At 45.6% G+C, this 19,663-nt stretch overlaps 1 protein-coding gene across 2 annotated transcripts in view; it reads left to right on the forward strand.

The window, feature by feature from the left end:
- The window catches only part of cfap206 (cilia and flagella associated protein 206), a 57,094-nt gene that overhangs the window by 23,634 nt on the left and 13,797 nt on the right, over positions 1 to 19,663 (forward strand). For both annotated transcript variants that reach the window (XM_036134617.1, XM_036134616.1), the window contains one exon: positions 2,213 to 2,427. In XM_036134617.1, the coding sequence (XP_035990510.1) occupies positions 2,213 to 2,427 (215 nt within the window). The remainder of the gene's footprint in view (positions 1 to 2,212; positions 2,428 to 19,663) is intronic.

Consider the following 19,663-nt stretch of genomic DNA (forward strand, 5'->3'; position numbering starts at 1 on the left):
TGGTGGAAAATGAGGAGAGTGGTGGGGACAGCAGAAGGGATCATAGGGGCTCCTCTTTCCTCCTTTAAGGACATTTCATCCCAGCGCTGCATGTCCCCAGCCCATAGCATCAACAGAGACCCTCACACCCCCACCATGAACTGTTCCCCATATATATATATATATATATATATATATATATATATATATATATATATATATATATATATATATATATATATATATATATATATATAATGAATGTTCTTCATTTACAGTGACCCTTTAAACCATTAATGCTATTACTCCTTTTCATGACAACTCATAATATATGAATTACATGTTTCCCGTAACTTATACCTTTTTATTCTAAGTTCAACCAAGATATTCTCTTCTTATCCTTGTAGCTTGTAGTGTTAAATAAGACTAAAATCGTTTCATTTGAACCAAGGTATGCAGATGTTGAAAGATATATCTATCTATCAGTGATGTGCGGTAGGGTTCATAGCTGGTGAAGCACTGACATCATCAGTCAGATTTACAAATATATACACTCTACAGAGTAGACTCATTGCAAAGTGCTGAAGGAGACTGGTTGAGACAAATCAATTAACCAAGAGACATGGAAAAAATATTGATTATTTGTTAAAAAAATAAATAAAACTAAATTATTTGTCATTTGATTGGTAGCAGTTTATGAGTTATGATGGATTTCTACATTTGTAACACATTCAAAAACTAACCTACATTACGCACATTTCATTACAAAAACAAAACATGAATAATTATCGCTGTCTTACCTCTACTTAGAAATGAAGTCCAGCTGCGCTCTTTCTGAACAAAAATATCGGTCACTTTCCGGTAAAAGTTCTTTTTATCTTCTTCAGTTTTAAAAGTTTCTCAGTCTCAGTGGAGCTCATTGCCAGGGAGGAAAGCCTTCCTTGATCAGTCCTGTTCCAGCTGTATGTTTAGAGTCTTTTTAGTCCTTTACTTGTTTAGCAAAACTCGCTAATAACACATCCATAACTTGCTTTGACTCTACTATTTGGGGATCAGAGCGGTGCCCCTTGAGCGCCCCCTGCCTAGAGGCCAAGGAACTGCCGGCCTCACCTACAACCAGCTCTTTGGCTTTGTAATCCACATATATTAAATTGTGGAAAATCAGTTCATCAGTGTTTGAACAATTGAATTTATGATCTAGAGACTGGAAGATGCATTCACGGAATGGAAGTCAGCGCAGTTAACATGGGATTGCGCAATCCCAGGGGAGGCCAAGATCGCCCAGATGTTCTGTGATCTATTTCCCTTCATTTTCTTAATCATTCCCCATACCTTGGGGAATGATTAAGTTGTTCTGCCTATTGAATCACAAAAATCTCTCCATTTTGTCTTCTTTGCCTTCTAAATAACTTTCCTTGCTTGTGCTTGATCTTTTTTATATTCAATTAAATTTTTTAAATGATGTGTTCTTCTCAAAACTCTAAAAGCTATCCTCCCATTTCAAGTCTCTGCTCCGCTTAGAAAAAACACGGGATGTGACGTCACTTCCGGTGATGTGCCCAAATATGGGCATAATGACCGCCCTGTTCACAGTTCTGGATGGCAGAGCTCTTGATGATGAGAGCTGTGAACTGATCACAAATTTCATAAATTTGTTAAAAATCAACGGTTTGCTCTAAAATTCTGAAAATATTCATGAATGTCCAAGAGTGTTTTATGTAACCACACGATTTTTTTGATGGTCATTAAAAAAATGGATTCAGAGAAAAAAAATATTAAACTTTATAATCTTGTATCATTAATTTTTAAAATCTTGTAAATTGGTCAAAATCGCCTGGATTTTTACCAAACTGAAAGACATGTTTATTCTTGCTGTGCTTTACAGATAGAGGCCATTTTTATTGGGATTGACCAATATTTGTGGAAAATACATTGATTTCTCCATTTTACAAACTTTGAAAAAAACAGAGTGTGGCACTTTCAAAAACTGGAATACATGCAGTGAGGGAATTGTTGCACCTTATTCAAGGAATACATCCTGAAAATCCGAGCTTGTTACACCACACAAGTGATTTTAGGTGAATTTTTGAAGTTTTCCAGTTTTTTTTAAGCTCTTCACTTTCTGAAATGTCTGGCAAAAAATATTGTACTTTGACGTAATATTAATTTTTTTTTTAGATGTACGTCTTTTGTCCTCTTTCCCTTTATTCTACGATGTTTGTTGTCTTGGCAGTGCCTGCTGTTCTTAAAGAAGCACTTCAAGTCTGCGATATGAGCACTAAAAATGAACTCAGCATGACACAGAGTTTGGTGTGGAGATACACAGCTGTGCTGGAGAAGTTAACAGAGCCTGACATTCAGCCTGGACACTGTGAAGTGCCCATTATCCTGCTCAAACAAGCTCTCTACAATGTCCGGCAACATGAAAGTTTCCTCAAAATCTTACAGGTGAGACAACAGGAGTTAAAATCACATTATTTTTCACATTTAACAAACTACTACTGCTATTATAATGATGATACCTTTATGTCTAATTTCTGTTTAACAGAAACAAATAAACCACCTAATAACTGCTAAGAGTTTGTGTTGGCAGGAAAGGAAAAAGAGATGAGCACTGTGGATCAAACTGGAGACACTGTCCACATGTTAAAATACAAATGAGAAATCAGCATTTATCTGGACTACAACTGGAAAAAAATAACCTGCTGCAATAGTTGTGCCCCCCCCCCCCCTCCAGAAACAACAACAACAAAAACACATGCACACACTGACCCTTGCATCCCAACTAAGAATTTTAGAAAAACCTCAGGATATTACCCATCATACGACATTGTTCTACAGCACCAATGGATAAATGCCACTCCATGTTAGATGCAACTAAATAAAAATAGTATTAATAAAGAAGTGTCAGAATTCAGTTTCAATCCAACCTCACTTTATTTCACACTGAGATATCAGACAGAAAATATAAAGGCAGTAACAATCAACAATAAATACTATAAAATACAACTAAATGTGACATCATCCAAGGAAGACAGATCACCCGCTATTACCATCTAATGTAGAACAGATTACTGGATCAATGTGTGCTTCTGTGCTTTTTTGTCTGTCTTGTTGTGTCTGCTCTGTCTTCTTTAACCCCCAGTCGGTCGAGGCAGATGACCATTCATACTGAGCCCGGTTCTGCTGGAGGTTTTTCCTTCCCGTTAATGGGGAGTTTTTCTTTACCGCTGTCACTCCATGCTTGCTCAGTATGAGGGATTGCTGCAAAGCCATGGACAATGCAGACGACTCCCTGTAGCTCTACGCTTCTCCAGGAGTGAATGCTGCTTGTCGGGACTTTGATGTAATCAACTGGGTGCCCTTATATAGGAAGTTTTTGACCAATCTGTATAATTTGACCCAATCTGTATAATATGATTGAATTTGACTTTGTAAAGTGCCTTGAGATGACATGTTTCATGAATTGGCGCTATATAAATAAAATTGAATTGAATTGAACACAATTAAAACACATGCAAAATTTACACAAAATGAACCCCAACACAAATAATATTTTTTTTGCACAAACTAAAATATAACAGAACCCAGTGTAGCCATATAATTATAAATATAGTAAAAAAGAGAATTGCTCAAGAACATTGTTCAATCATATGCACAATGAAACAAGTTCCTACACTAAACATTAGGCCCTATAAATTGTAGAAATTGTTTTGGATTTGATCTTGTCCTCTAAGAACAAACTCTGTTCTTTATCTATTAAACCAGACAGCCAGTCAGCAGATCTAATGGTCCAGCTTCTACTTCACTGTGCCATGCTGAGGTAGAGGGCAGAGTTCTAGTTTTTATAGCATCACCAGAGGCAGCAGATGTAAGGCAAGGCAAGGAAAATTTGTATAGCACATTTCAGTACAGAGACAATGCAAAGTGCTTTATATGATTAAAATACAGGGGGAAAAAACAGAATGAAAGCAAGTAGGAATAAAATGTAGAAACAAAATAGAACATGGAAAAATAGAGACTAAAAACAAACAATAAAAACAGTTGTACTACAAAGTTGAACTAATGATGCGTTGTACAATTATTCACTGTTTAAAGTTATTTAATGTTTATTAAATAAACCTCTGTCTGTTAAGTATTGTCTGGTGATGATCAGCTCTTAAGCTGATATCAAGACAATGGTTGAAAGGGATGAATTTGAGCACTAGCAATCTTTTACCAGCAAAACCTGCACACACATAGAATAAAGGAGTGACAACTTTTTTTCAAGTTGAAGAATTTGATAACAGAAATAAACATCCAGAGAACATTACTATGTAATGCTGTTTATCTGAATTAACACAATATTTCAATTAACCAATCCTCTCTACTAGGCTAGTGAAACTTAAATAAACTACTAAGCAAAATGAAGACAAAAAAGAAGCTAAGCCATGGAACTATTTACACGCAAAAACGAATAAAAGTGGTTGGTCAATGTCAGAATAATTCGGTGAATCCTTGTTCACTGCAGATTTGATAAAAGAAAAACATGGAGTGGAGTTAAAAACATTTGCCATGTATTTTAATCCATTCACAATGCAAAATCCAAGTTAAACAAACATTATTTGATGAAATAATATTTTGTTTAAGTTAAAGAACCAAAGTTCACCTTAAAGAATGTGAATCGTGGTTAAATTAGCTTAACTAATTCAGAACAACATTTGTTGTTCTGAATTCACAACGCAAAGCACAAGTTAACCAGAACATTATTTTGAGAAAATAACATTCTGGTTACTGATTTGCCCAGTAAAATCATTTAAAACCTTATGACAGAGTTTGTTAATGCAATTCTCCCTCCGGGCGTCTGAGGTCGCTGTAGCAAATCAGTGGCTAAGAGGTTACAACATAAAGTTATCAAAATTGCCTTTACCAACATTAATATTCAATAGTAATGCGGAGATAAAGCTCATAGCACCATCAAAGGATGGCGGAGCCGAACGATTAAGCTTTGTGCTTTAACAAACTCCTTTTGAAATGTCCGGGACCGGATGTTAGATAGGCTAATAGCATTAAGGCTAGCGTGAGCTATCTTTTGTTCTAAACACCATATGTCCAACGGTTTACAAAACATTTCCCAATAAACCTTTTACTTCACCCTCAGCTCCCTGTCCAAACCTGTCCTTTGTCTCGTGTCAGTTCTGTCCAGTTTGGCCATTCACGGAAGGAGCGTTGAAGGAGGGAAGTTGTTGGCTTGTTGTTGGCGGGCTAGCGTTAGCTCTGCAGCAGCATGTGGGCTAACCACAGCGTGTGGAGGGAATGGAGGCCTGTAGGTCCTCCAGGCAGCCTCTGACCCGGTTGCAGTCCGATTTGAGCAGGGTTTTTTCCTCAGAATTCCACAGCTTTCAGCTCCATCTGGCATTGCTTCCTGGTACAAGCTGAGAAGAAGTACAACAGAGCTGTTTTGCATGCAGGATCTTTGCTCCTGCTACCGGTGATGATGTTAAACTAGGGTGACCAAACGTCCGTATTTCCCGGGACATGTCCGTATTTCACGTCCTGTCCCGGGCGTCCCGGGTTTTTTTTAGAAAGTGAGGAAATGTCCTGTTTTTTAAATTACCTTCATTGGACCATTAAATTGACAGGCACTAGGGCATTGCGCACAGCGCTGCGTGTGACGTAATCCCTGAGCTGCGTCAGTGCGGGCAGCCCTGTTCTTAATCAGAAGATAGATAGCGTGGATAACAATATCTATCGATCGATAGACGTGGGGCGTGATAGGAAAAAATAGGGTCGATAAAAAGTTCGATAGACAGTTTTACTTCCTTGCTACAGTCGGCACGCCGTCACTAAGCGCCGCCCTCTCAAACCACAACACAGAGCATGTGAATATGTTGCAGCAAGTAGCGGCGGAGGAAACGGTCCCAAAACGAGGTTTTACTAGTTCGCCAGCCTGATAGAAATAAACAACAGTGATTTGTAAAACTTGCAAGGAACCGGTAAAAGCAGAGTCTGGTAACGCAACCCACCAGTATTCATCACGTAAGCCGCTCAGCCGCTCACACCCGCAGCAGCGCGAGCTGCGCGGCCCCGCGAGCTGCGCCTCGTCGTCGTCGCTTAACTTCTTCCAAAACAAAGCAGGTACAGCAGCTAAACTGGGCTCCCTTCTTTGTGATAAAATAACAAAGCGTCCAAGCGGCATAAGGACATCACGCATGCAGTAACGTGCTTCATAGTGATGGATATGCTGCTGTTCTCTGCAGCTGAAAAACCTGGCTTCAAACAATAACCTGCCACTCTTGATCCGCGATATAAAGTTAAGTTATTTTTCTTAAAAAAAAAAATCTGTTATGGTTTAAAAAGGTGGTTGAATAAAGATGTAATTGGAATTCTGTGTTTGTGTTCTTTAAATCAAATCATTTAGCAATATCATAAATATCATAAATATTTATGATATCATAAATATCATTTAGCAATATCATATGCATGGGAACAGAGATTCCCAAACCTCCTCCCCCACCCCGCTCAAAAGTGTCCTGCTTTTCCCAAATGAAAATATGGTCACCCTATGTTAAACAGCAGACTTAGCTTTGTATTTCGTGTGTTGTTTATCCGGATTCAGTCATGTCCACTGCTGAAGCCGGCAGACGACATTAGCAGACCCTGGATCAAGCATGGCTGGTCCAGGCACCTTCACTCAGCTACTGGCTTGTGTGTCGGTCAGGGCCGACCAGGCCCTCATGGTCCAGACCTTCTTTGTCTGCTCCAGGGAGAGGTGGTCTGAAAGAGCTGCTGTACAGCTGAAGAGGTCTGCAGAAGTGAAGAGGGCTCTTTGTCTGTGGGAGGAAGGTGTTATAGTAGCATGACCCCTGGTGAGAGGAAGGGCCGTCCCAGATGTGAGGGTCTCATGTTGCAGCCAGAGTGGAATTTCTTTGTTACCCCCTCCATACTACATGTTTAGAATTCACTCGGAGATCAATTATGTATCACGGTGTTATTATGGCATAACAGATGTTTCAGTAAAACGGTTTAACTAGAACAGTCGAAGGCAATCCTAAACAAATGTGTTTTCTATTTTGATTTAAAGGAACTCAGGCTTTCCACACTTTTACAGTTTTCTGGAAGTTTGTTCCAGATCAGTGGAGCATAGGAACTAAATGCTGCTTCTCCATGTTTGGTTCTGGTTCTAGGTATGCAGAGCAGGCTGGAGCCAGAAGACCTGAGTGGTCTGGATGGTTGATACATTGATAACAAGTCTGTGATGTATTTAGGTGCTAAGCCATTCAAGGATTTATAGATTAACAAAAGTATGTTAAAGTCTATTCTCTGAGATACATGGAGCCAGTGTAAGGACTTTAGAACTGGGGTGAAGTGCTCTACTTTCTTAATCTTAGTGAGGACACGGGCAGCAGAGTTCTGGATCAGCTGCAGAGCTGTCTGATCCACTTTTTAGGCAGACCTGTGAAAACACCGTTGCAGTAATCAATTTGACTAAAAATAAACGCATGGATTAGTTTTTCCAGATCATGCTGAGACATTAGTCCTTTAATCCTGAAAATGCTCTTCAGGTGATAGAAAGCTGACCATGTAATTGTCTTTAGATGCTTTTGGAGGTTCAGGTCTGAGTCCATCACTACTCCCAGATTTCAGGCCTGATCAGTGGTTCCTAGCTGAATCAGTTGAAGGTGTGTGCTAACTTCTGATCTCTCCTCTATTGGTCCAAAGATTATTACTTCAGTTTTGTATTTATTCAAATGAAGAAAATTTTGGCACATCCATGCATTGATTTCTTCTAGGTATTTTATCAGTGCTTGAACGGGTTCATAGTCACCTTGTGACATGATGATTTAGAGCTGTGTGTCGTCTGCATAGTTATGGTAGCTGATGTTGTTATTTTTTATTATCTGAGCTAGAGGGAGCATGTAGATATTGAATAGGAGGGGACCCAGGATGGACTCTTGAGGAACCCCACATGTAATTTTTGTCGTCTGGGATGTAAAGTTACCTACTGACACAAAAAAGTCCCTGTCCTTTAAGTAGGATTTAAACCAGTTGAGAGATGTACCAGAAAGGCCGACCCAGTTTTCCAGGCGTTCTAACAGAAGGGAGTCATCGACAGTGTCGAATGCTGCACTGAGGTCCAATAGTACCAGCAGTGTGGTTCTTCCACAGTCTGTATTTATATGGATGTCATTAAACACCTTGATAAGGGCGGTCTCTGTACTGAGGTGAGCATGGAAACCTGACTGGAAAACGTCAAAGCGGCAGGTCATTGTTAAGGTGTTTATTGCTGAAAACAGCTTTTTCAATAATCTTACTGATAAAGGGGAGGTTTGAGATGGGCCTGTAGTTCTGGAGTAGTAGTTTGTCTAAATTGTTCTTTTTCAACAGTGTTTTGATAATTGCGGCTTTTAGGGACTGGGGGAAAACACTTGACAGAAGAGACGTGTTTATTTTCTGAGTCAAATCAGACACTATGACAGGCAAAACTTTCTTAAAGAAAGCTGTGGGGAGAACATCAAGGCAGCAGGGGGAGGAACCTAGCTGCTGCATTATCTCCTCTAAGCTTTTGTAGTTTATTTGGCTGAATTGGGACATTTTGTCAAAATAAGTTCCAGTTGGATACAGCTTTGGTTCTGGAGTTAATGTGGATGTACAAACAGATCCTCTAATCTTTAGATCTACTGAGAAATCTTTATTTCGCAGTAAAGCAAACTCGAGTTAGCAAACTCATTGCAGGCCCTGGTGGAGTGCAGGTTTAGAAGCCATGGACACAGGAGGATTTGTTAACCTGTTGTGGCAAAAAAGGAACGAGCATTATTAATGGTTTTGTTGATGATCTCAGAGAAGAAAGATTCCCTTGCATTTTTCAGTTGTAAGTTATATCTGTAAAGTCTCTCTTTATAGATGTCATAGTGAACCTGGAGTCTTGTCTTTCTCCACCTGCGTTCTAACCTGACCCTAGCCAGATGGATTTCGCTCCGCCTAGCTCCACTCATCCATCTCGGACAGATCCATAGGTATGGCGTTTCAGAAGGCTGGGCCTTATCAAAAATTCTTGCATATGATTGGATAAGCCACTTGTCTGTCATCTTCATCGACGTGCTATTTCAACCATGTGTTTGCGTCTCTAGTGGCACGTGTTTTATTGACAATGAGCTGACAGGAAGAGGGTGGAAGAGGGGGGGGAAAGCGCCACGGGTCGGAGTCGATCGCAGGTTGCATGGGAAACACGTATCCGGCCCAACAAAGGAGCCGACAGTGATAAAAGGGTTCTACAGATTCAGACTGAACCAGAAAAGAGGTTAGGTCTGGAGGGACAGGAGATGCCTCCCTTCAAACCTAAAACTAGATTTTGGTACAAGAAACAACATGGTTTTGAGCCGCAGCAGAAGAAAGCTTCTCAGGATAGGTCAGCATGACAACATGGAAGGTGAGAGGTTTCAAAAGTGGCACAGGCCGGATCCAGCCAGATATTGTAAGCAAACTGACAGGTGGGAAAAGCCGAATAGCACACATGACAACAAAGGCTGGAACCTGTGTATGGAAGAGTCAATGAGAAAGGAGATGGAGGAGACTTTTCGCAGGTTCCTAGCTGAAACAGTGCGTCAGATCGCGCCACAGCCGTCCCAGCCATCATCCAATCCTGCCGACCCTCCGGGGAAGCCAGGTCCAAAACCCCCGTCAGCATGACTAGGCGTGGACCAGGCTCCCCCCCTCTAACAGAGTTTATCTGATTAAGTGGGGGGACCAACCGAACAATCATCAACAACCTTCTAAAAACCCATCAGTAGGTGATCAGAAAACCCCTTTTCTAAGGTCACATTTTCACGATGAGCTAAACCATCATGAAAATGTGCGCCGCTTATACTGCTTGACAGTTATAGGAGGATGTGTAACTGCAAATGCTCTTTTAGGTTCCGAGATCAGTCTGATGTGCTCAGATTTGTTTGATGAGGTGACCAGAGCTATGGTGTCTCTTGGGAAACTGTTCCAGGTGGAGACCTGTAATGTGGGCATCACCAGCTACACTCTGGATCAGTCATGCATCACCAAACGGGTGTGGTTAGACATCACTTTCCGTGACATGACCCTAGTGCACCCCATCTACATCTGCACGTTGGACACAGAACCTTTTCTTCTGGGTCAGGATCTGTTGAACAGGTTAGCTCCACTCATCGACTGCCATCATGGTCATCTTTGGGCCCAAGTGGGGAGCCCCAAGCCTCTTACTTCTGGAAGTGGACCGTCCGCCCCTATCTACAGGTGACCTGCTCAGAAGAGCCAGAAGAACTCTTTGCACCATTCCTGCCTTCAACAGAGCCGATTTCTGAATCCTCTGACACACCACCGCTTCTCGGCGGTCAGAGAACATCTCTCTGCAGCCACACATCTTTCCTTTGCTCACTTAAACACTCTGGAGTTGAACCCTATAACCCCAGAGTGGCCGAAGGTGTGCACCTGGAAAGCACATTCATGCCAGATGTGCTGCTGGCTCTTTGGTTGGAAAAATCTGCGATCAGCAGAGATCTGTACAGCTCTTTGTGCCGTGAAAAGCCCCATCTGGCTGAAACAAAACACAGCCACTATTTGCTCTCAGCAGACTAGCCTCACCGGCTTCTGACAGCAACAGGGAGTGTGCATACTTTATGCACAGATTGGCACAAGACAGCTCTCTCATCCTTTCAGTATTGTGGAGAATTTACATCCTCCAGTGTTTGTTTGTGCAGATTTTCTGGTACGGCTAGGTGCACAGCTGGACACCTGTAACCAGGTCCTGTGGGCTCAGGCTCACGTGACCCCACGTTCCTTCCTGGCCACCCCTGAAGTCATGCAATCAGGGCAGACCATTCCACTGGTTTGCCAGGTGGCTAGCGAAACAAACTTGCTAATACCACCACAGACTACAGGTGTACCTATCAGATTAGTCATCCTGAAAGGACAACAAATACAGAGCACACATGTTTTCTTCCAACCACTTTCTTACTTCCAGGAATCCAACCTGGTAATCCGGGGCACACCGCTGTTTGAGTTGAACAACCACTCAGCTTACCTCTTGGTGGAGAACCCAACCCACATGCCGATCCAAATTGTGGAGAATAAACCTCTTGGGGTGCTCATCGAAAGCTCCTTCCACGACTTTGAGCTGAGCATTCCCGTCATGGGAGACCTGCCCTTATCCTTGACCGGCAGACAGGACTCTCCAGACACCGTGTTTACTTTTCCTTCCAACATGATCCAAATCAGGCGACATGAAGCTCCGCCTGCTGGATCCCTTTGTGGTGCAACGCTTGAAGCTGAAGGAAACCTGTTGGTGTATGCGATAGCAACCAACCCAACATAACCAGCACCAAATCAACCAGAGAACCGGGACTCACCCACTGAGCCCTATCCTGGTTTCAAAACAGAAACGATGCAGCAGCTGGGAAAAGCCGATGCACTGACCACTGAAACAGAGAGAACAGCACTTAAAGAGCTGCTCCATGAGTTTCAGCCAATTCGGTCCAAAGATTCCAACAATTGTGGGATCATATTGACACACGTCCATGACTCACCAGTAGGAGGACACAGAGGCTACAAAGCAAATATGAAATCTCTCTAACAGGTGGCGCACCGGCCTTCAATGGCCCAGGACACCCAGGAGTATGTACAGGGCTGCTTAACCTGCTGCCAGTTACAACCCACACGACCACTAGACCGAGCCCTGCTTCAGCGAAGGGGAATTACATTTCCGTGGTCACATTTGCAGATTGACTGGAGCGATCCAGTCCCCAAATCGTCAAGAGGTAACAAATATCTTTTGACAATAACATGCAGCCTCACCGAATGGATTGAATGTTTGCAGGCACCGAATGACACCGCTGTCACCACAGCAGTCCTGCTGCTAAATCACGTTTTTAGCCGGTGGGGCCTTCCCCTGTCCATCGACTTGGACAGAGGAACGCATTTCACATAAAACGTTATGACCACGCTTTTTAATATGTTGGGCTTGGAAGTTAAATTCCGCATCCCTTACCACCCACAGTCATCCGGACAGGTAGAACTAATGAACTGCACCGTGGTCAGCATGTTAAAGGAACATGTTAGCAGCCATGGAAGGGACTGGGACATAAAGCTTCCCCTGGTCCTAATGCTAATCCCCTCTACCTCACCATGCTCTACAGGGGTGACACTTTTTGAGATGATGAGAGGGAGACAAATGACCCTTCCCCTGCATCTCAACAGCCCAAATACGTCAGTGTGATAACTGCCTACATGGCACACCAGTACGTCACTGATTTAAAACACCATCTCCGAACGACTTTCGCGTGGGCTCAAAAGAACCTAGAAGCCAGCATGCAAAGTCCAGAGTACAAATGGGTTCATGCAAACCAAATTAAACCGTCCACCAAACTCTCCTCACAGGGAACGGAGCCTAACTTCACCCCTGCCGAAGAGAACAATGCATAGCATTAAATAGGACAGGAGCATGTTCAACCAGGACATGTAAACATGCACTAATAAAACAAATGTCCATACATAACTTAACATCTATAATTTCACACTCAGCAATAACACCATGCATTGCGTTGGAAATGCTCACAGAATTGGTAAAGAATGACATGATGTATACTCAGGTGGTTAGAGACTTAATGCAGGACCTCACTCGAGAGGTTAGTTCATCCATAAATAGCCTTGCTGAAGGACGGATTCCTTCGTACCTGATACAAGTTGATTTGGTTGAAAAGATTTTCAAATCTGCCTCTAGTGAAATCCTGCAACCACCACAAACACACCTAGCGTACAGCCTAGGTAGTGCAATTCCAATATTTGTAAATCCTGACAACTTGGAGATAGGATTTATGCTAAACCTTCCCATCATTGAAAGAGCTAAAGTGTATAGGCTTAAATCAGTATTGAATGTCGGTTTTTGGCAAGGTGAGACCCACGTACACCTACAAACCCCCTCAATGTTGGCCTATCATGATGCTGACCCCAAACTTTATTTAGTCCCGAATTTGGATTTGTGTACCAAACCCAAGGACATCCACTGGGTATGTCCAAGCAATCCATTTATCAGAGACGTTACCAATTACCTGTGTGGTCTAAGGAATGAATCCCCTGAACAAAACTGTCAGGCTAGAATGACCCTTAAAGATGCTGGTGTCGAAACCAAAACTGAAGGTAACCGCTGGCTCATTAGCACCCTAGAGGCAGAAGCCCTGTTATCTTACGAGCAGCATGACACAGTTACCAGACTAAAACTGCCCAACCAAACCATTTTCTGTTCCCCACCTCAAGGTGCTGTAGTCCACATTGGAAACATGGTTCTGCATCACCTTGACGTTGACAAATATGACTCAGAGATTGAAATAATAGATGTCTTTAAGGGATACAATTTCAGCATTGATGTCGGCATTGAAAGACAACTTTTACTTGCAGGCACCCAGCTGATTAAATTCAGTCTCACTCCATTAGAGTTGAGCTTGGTCCCTCTGCTTCGCTTCGCTACAGAGTCGACCGACACTCCCATTATGGCCATTATTGTGGTTCTCCTTGTATTTGGATGGGCCATCACCACCGCAATGGCGTATGCAGCATACAAGCAGATCAAACAGTTGCACCCAGGATTGACACCCTCACCTTTTTTCGCTCCCAGGTTCGTAGCACCAGCTCCTCAAAGGCCACAAGCTGATTAGACTACGAACCGCTGTCTCTTTGCTTTCCCCTTTTCTCCTCTCTCCTTTCTTGGTTCAAAGTTACAAACCTGATGACCAATGAATGTATCGACAATGGTGATTGTGAAGTTTTGCATTTCTTTTTTTATTATTTTATTGTTTGCCTTATTAGCCAATAGAAATGATTAGCAATAGCTTAGTTCTGCCCAGGCCACGTCACTGACCCAGGCACAATAAATGCTCTGTTTTTTTCCCTTCCTCGTGGATGATGAACTGAACTGCATGAATCCTAAAGGACTACTAGGACTATTAGGTTGTTCCACTCTTGCACAATGGATTTTCGTCTCGCCAGAACGAACTTGGTTGTAGCTTTAAAAACTGTGACCAGCATCCCACTCTTCAAGGCTAAAGGGGGGTATGTTACGCAAGTTCAGACGTGACAGCCTGCATTAGTTCAGGACGTGACAGACTGCATTTCCCATGATGCAATGCAGTCAAAATGGCCACAAACTCCCATCATGCAACACTGCCCAAAATGGCCGCCGACCGATATAAGGTTGCTATGGTGATAAGTATAAAACCCAGCCGCACAAGCGTTCTTTCTTCTTCTTGGCGCTCCGCCAGTACGGGAAGGCACGCAGATCTTTCACTACGTGGGTTTCAACCCCCACACGCCACGTGCTCGACAACTCTTTGCTGGACCGAAGATTACCAAAGCAAAACTATCCCTGTGTTGGACAGGAGGTCGACTAAAAAAAGTACTTTTAAATTCCCTTTGATCAAAGACTGAGAGCCGTTATCTCCCGGTGATCGAAAGAGGACCACGCTTTTGAGAACAAGAAAGGCGAAGGGACTTCCCCTCCTGTTTCCCCGCTGTCCAACACCTGCATCCGCCGAAGCGCATCCCGGACGCCCACAGATTAGGAGCTGGGACACCCCTGAGACACCACAAGTAACGGGGCTTTCCCCTTTTATTTTTATTTCTCTTTTCACCTGTAAGGTGATTTAGGTGTGCCTGGGCAGAAGTAGGAACTTAGTTAATTCTTGTTTACTCCAGGATGGAGTGTTTTAATTGCTGAACAGTTTGTATGTGCATGCCTTTTGAAAGTGATTTTGGCTGTGTTGTTTTGCGGTTCTTATAAGAGGCTCTGCCGAGAGCCGATTTTCCCATCTTTTTCCCTCTCTCTTTGCTCTCTCTCCTTATCAGTTAAATCTCTTTGTGAACCTCGGTTCGCGCTTTTGTCTTGAATCTCTCATTCGGGCTGCCTCTTAATCAAGGTGCCACCCACATCAGCGTAAGCGTTGATTACGTCATTAAGACCTTCCCCTTTACGTATCACGCAAGGTTGTAGGTCACGTGTCGTCATAGTCACAATCTTGCGAATATCATATTCCTATGTTCATCACAGCCCCTGCAGTGAGTGTCGAATTGTGGATTATGTGATTTTGGTGTCTGTGGAGCTTGTCTGGAGCATGTAGCACAGGCACAAAAGGGGTCAAAAATGGATGTTTGACACCTCATAAAATATACATGCTTTATCTGATATGGCCCAAATTTGTTGTGGAGCTGTCTCCGTAAAGGAAATACATACTCCGTCAAGCAGAAGTTGGTAGGACCTTCCTAGAGCTACTTCCTGTTAGGAACATGCTAACCGTTAGCCGCTAACATGGTTGTGTTCAGTATCACCTGGTGATGGTACTCTGTTAGTTTGGTCCAAAATGCTGTACTGGAAATTGCCTCAAAAAGGGAGAAAATGCGATTTTGCATGTTTTTTGTTCATGAAGTCGCCGTGGTAACTTAAAATGGCGGCTGATACAAAAACAGCAGTTGACTGGATGAAGACGCACGTTTTGATATATATACTACGGGGGTGAAAAAGTAATTGTCTAAACTTGCCGCACCTCATTGTGAATATGCGACCTCTTGACTGCCAATTCCAGAACTAAACCACTGTACCAAAGACCAGCTCCATATATGATCATGCATTATGTGGAGTTTAGCTCTGTTTTAGGGGTAGTTTTTGGCTAATTTCGTTGCCATGGTAACTCGAAATGGCGTGAAGTACAAATAGCCCAGTTCACGGCGTCGAGACGAACGTTTTGATATATAGTTTGTGGGTGGGTATATAGTTTTTGTGTGAGGCACAAAAGGGGTCAAAAATGGATGTTTGACACCTCATACAATAGCCATGCTTTATCTGATATGGCCCAAATTTGCTGTGGAGCTTTCTCTGTAAAGGAAATACATACTCTGTCAAGCAGAAGTTGGTAGGACCTTCCTACAGCTACTTCCGGTTAGCAACATGCTAACCGTTAGCCATTAACATGGTTGTGTTCAGTATCACCTGGTGATGGTACTCTGTTAGTTTGGTCCAAATGCTGTACTGGAAAGTGCCTCAAAAAGGGAGAAAATGCAATTTTGCATGTGTCTGTTCACCTCCGCTCCGGTTTTGGTCTCTCCCAATCCGGAGAGACAGTTTATTCTGGAGGTCGAAGCATCTAGTTCCGGCGTTGGTGCAATCCTCCGTCAGAGGATCGAGGAGGGTCGAGTACATCCCTGTGCTTTCTTTTCTAGAAAGCTGTCCCCAGCAGAGCAAAATTACCATGTAGGCGACCGGGAACTCCTGGCAGTGAAGCTAGCCCTGGAGGAGTGGAGGCATTGGCTGGAGGGTTCTAAAGTTCCTTTCGTCATATGGACTGATCACAGAAATCTGGAGTATCTCAAGACGGCCAAGAGATTCAACCGCCGATAAGCTAGGTGGGCTCTCTTTTTCAGTCGCTTTAATTTTTTTCTCTCCTATAGACCAGGCTCAAAGAACATTAAACCCGATGCCCTCTCGCGGATGTTCGAGGATGAGAGGGAGGGCCCTGATCAGGAGCAGGGTCACATCCTTCCAGAATCAGTCAGATTGGGGGTTACTCGGCTCAGCCTTGAGGGTGAGGTCAGGAGTTCTCTTGCTGGGGTGCTTGTTCCTGAGACTTGTCCCAAGGATAGACTTTTTGTTCCAGAACCGCTACGGGGCAAGGTACTCGATTTCTGCCACTGTTCTCGTATTTTTTGTCACCCCAGCATCATCAGGTCGCTACGCATCGTTCGCTCCCAATTTTGGTGGCCCACACTGTCAAAGGATGCTAAGGAGTTCATCTCCGCCTGTGCCCAATGTTGTTAGGCAAAGGTCTCCCCGCGACCGTCTCCTTCGGCCCCTACCTGTGCCCTCCCGACCCTCCAATATATCAATAGACTTTGTTACAGGCCTGCCTGTTTCTCAGGGCAATTTGGTCATCCTGACCATAGTGGACCGTTTCTCAAAGATGGTTCACTTGGTTCCATTACCAAAACTCCCCTCAGCAAAGGAGATGGGGTTCATCTTGGTGAGGGAGGTGTTCTGCCTGCACGGCCTGCCTTCTGACATTGTTTCTGACAGGGGTTCTCAGTTTGTGGCCCGTTACTGGGAGGAGTTCTGCGCCCTGTTGGGAATCTCTGTCAGCCTTTCTTCTGGTTTCCACTCCCAAACCGACGGCCAAACGGAGAGGCTCAACCAAGAGGTGGAGGCTAAGCTTCACCTCCTCTGTAAGTCTGACCCCACAAAGTGGGCACTTAACCTGCCCTGGGTAGAGCACGCCAGAAATTCCTCGCCCTCCAGCTCCACCGGACTCTCTCCTTTTTACACCGTCTATTGGTTCCAGCCGCCAGTGTTCTCTGTCGAGCAGAGGGAGTCTAGAGTTCCGTCAGCACGTCTTTCTGCGCTGAGGTGCCAGCCCCGCAATATCTCCCAGGGGATAAAGTTTGGCTCTCCACCAAGGACCTTCCTCTGAAGGTAGAGTGTAAGACGCTGGCACTACATTTCATTGGGCCTTTTCCCGTCTCCAAGGTGAACCTGTTGGCAGTCCGTCTTTGTCTGCCACCATTCATGAAGGTCCACCCTACCTTCCATGTGTCTTGGGTCAAACCCATCAAGACTTCTAACCCGTTGCCCAACCCCCACTCGGATTGTTGACGGCTCCCTGGCTTATACCGTGAGACATATTCTGAAGTCCAGGAGGTGGGGCAGGGGTGTTCAGTACCTCATCGACTGGGAGGGTTATGGCCCGGAGGAACGTCAGTGGGTTCCCTCCCGCTTCGTCCTGGACAAATCCCTCATTCGGGAGTTTCACAGAACCCGTCCTGACCAGCCAAAGGCGTCTGGAATCCGCCCATGGGGGGGCTCTGTAATGATCCTGGCACTGGGGTTGGGTTTTTCTTCACTCAGTTACACCTATTTCGGCTCCACCCCACCTGCAATCAATCAACCTTCACCAGTTTCACCTGGTTCCACCTCCTTATAAACCACCGCCAAACAAACCACCAGCTTGCAGCGCTCTTTGGGAGCTGCGTGTTGACGGACGTGGGTTACTGACCTGGTAGCTGTGCTGCCGCTGGGTGGGGCCGGGGTGGGTCTGGGGGTCTGGGGTCCCTGGGGCGCGCCGCCCTCGGGCGGGGGCCCCGGCGGGGCCTCGGGGGTTCCAGTTCCGGGGAGTGTGCCGCTTTTGGTGTGGGCCGGCGCGCGCCCGGGTGTCCGCCCCTGCACGGGGCCTCGGGTGCGCTGGGGGGCCTCGGGGCCGGTTGAGCTGGTAGGGGGCCATGATCATTAACATCTCTGGGCAGATGCTCTTCTCCTTCATTGGATAGGCACTCTGCCAGTGGGGGGAGGGGGAAGGAGGGGGAGTAGGGACCTACCCAGCCTGGATGTCTACTGTCGAATGTGTGGTGAGTTTTTTGAACGTTAGTGTTGGGGAGGGATTAAATCTACGGGGGGGGGGGGGGGGGGGGGGGGTGGACGTTCTGGTGGGCTTGTGTCCGGCCCCCTGTCCCGGTCCTGGTCCGTGTCGTCTTCCGGTGCGGGTTTCGCTTGGGGGGTGGGGTTTGGGATGGCTCGTGCGGGCCGGCTGGCCAGGGTCCCCCCCTCTTATTCATTTATTATTATTATTATTATTATTATTATTATTATTATTATTTATTTATTTAGTAAGTTTTTTTTGGGGGGGGGGGGGCAGTAGGCTTGGTGGGTGGGCTGGGGGGTTGAGGTGTTGGTCCTGGTGGGTGGTTGGCTGGTGGCTCCCTTCACCTCCTCTCCCACTTAGACATTGAGGGTTCTGGGCAGTCGCCCGGAGGGGGTGCGCTGGCAACAGCTTCCTTCCGGAAGTGGGGTGGGCTGTGCCGTGCATCCCCTTCGGCGCTCCCAGTTTTTAAACGCACTTGAGAACAACATGCAACAACACAACATCTGAGCAGGCGTAGGGAGGATCGGGGTCTTCTGCACACCCCCGTTCTCCGATGGCGGCAAGGAGTCTGGGGCCTGGAGGAGGTGCGGGCCACTGTGTCCAGGGTCCTGGCGGGGGGCTGAGGTGTGTAGTCAGCAGCTTGCCAGGTCTGGGGCTGATGCCTCCGCTACCCCCAGGAGGGACGGGGGGCAGGGATGGCAAGGGTAAGGTGGGGGAGGGAAGGGGTTTATTAGGTATTTAGGGGGTGAGGGGGGATCTGGCCGGGTGGCTCGTGCGGGTCGTGTTGGCCCGCCCTCTTGGGGGGGGCCCGCTCCGGGGGGCGTCTGGTCCGGGGCCGGGGGTCGGGCACAAGCAGTCGTATAGTCGATTTGGGGGGACCCCCCCCCCCCTTCTGGTCAGTGTTGGATGTGAGTGTTATGTGGGAATGTGTGTACAGCGTTTTTTTTTTTTTTTTCCAGGTATGGGTGTGGTCTGTGCGGTACCATTCATGGTACCGCACAGACCACACCAGGACGTGGGGGTCCTGGTGTGGACGTCCTGGTGTGGACGTCCACACCAGGACGTGGGGGGATGGGCTCCGCTAGGTGCGGAGCCCATCCCCCCACGTCCTGCCCTCCTCCACTTCGTTGCCGGGCGCCTTGGCCCTCTGGCGCATTGGTTGGCTTCGGGTTTGGGGCGGGTTCCCGGCCCACTCCCGGCGGCCTCTTTGCGGGGCCTGGCCCCCCGGGGGGCGGCCGGGGCGGCCGGGGCCCCCGTCGCGGGGGCGGGGCGCCCCTGGGGCCTCTGGC

The sequence above is a fragment of the Fundulus heteroclitus genome, unplaced genomic scaffold, assembly GCF_011125445.2.
Source record: "Fundulus heteroclitus isolate FHET01 unplaced genomic scaffold, MU-UCD_Fhet_4.1 scaffold_86, whole genome shotgun sequence".
In the NCBI taxonomy this organism is placed as follows: Eukaryota; Metazoa; Chordata; class Actinopteri; order Cyprinodontiformes; family Fundulidae; genus Fundulus; species Fundulus heteroclitus.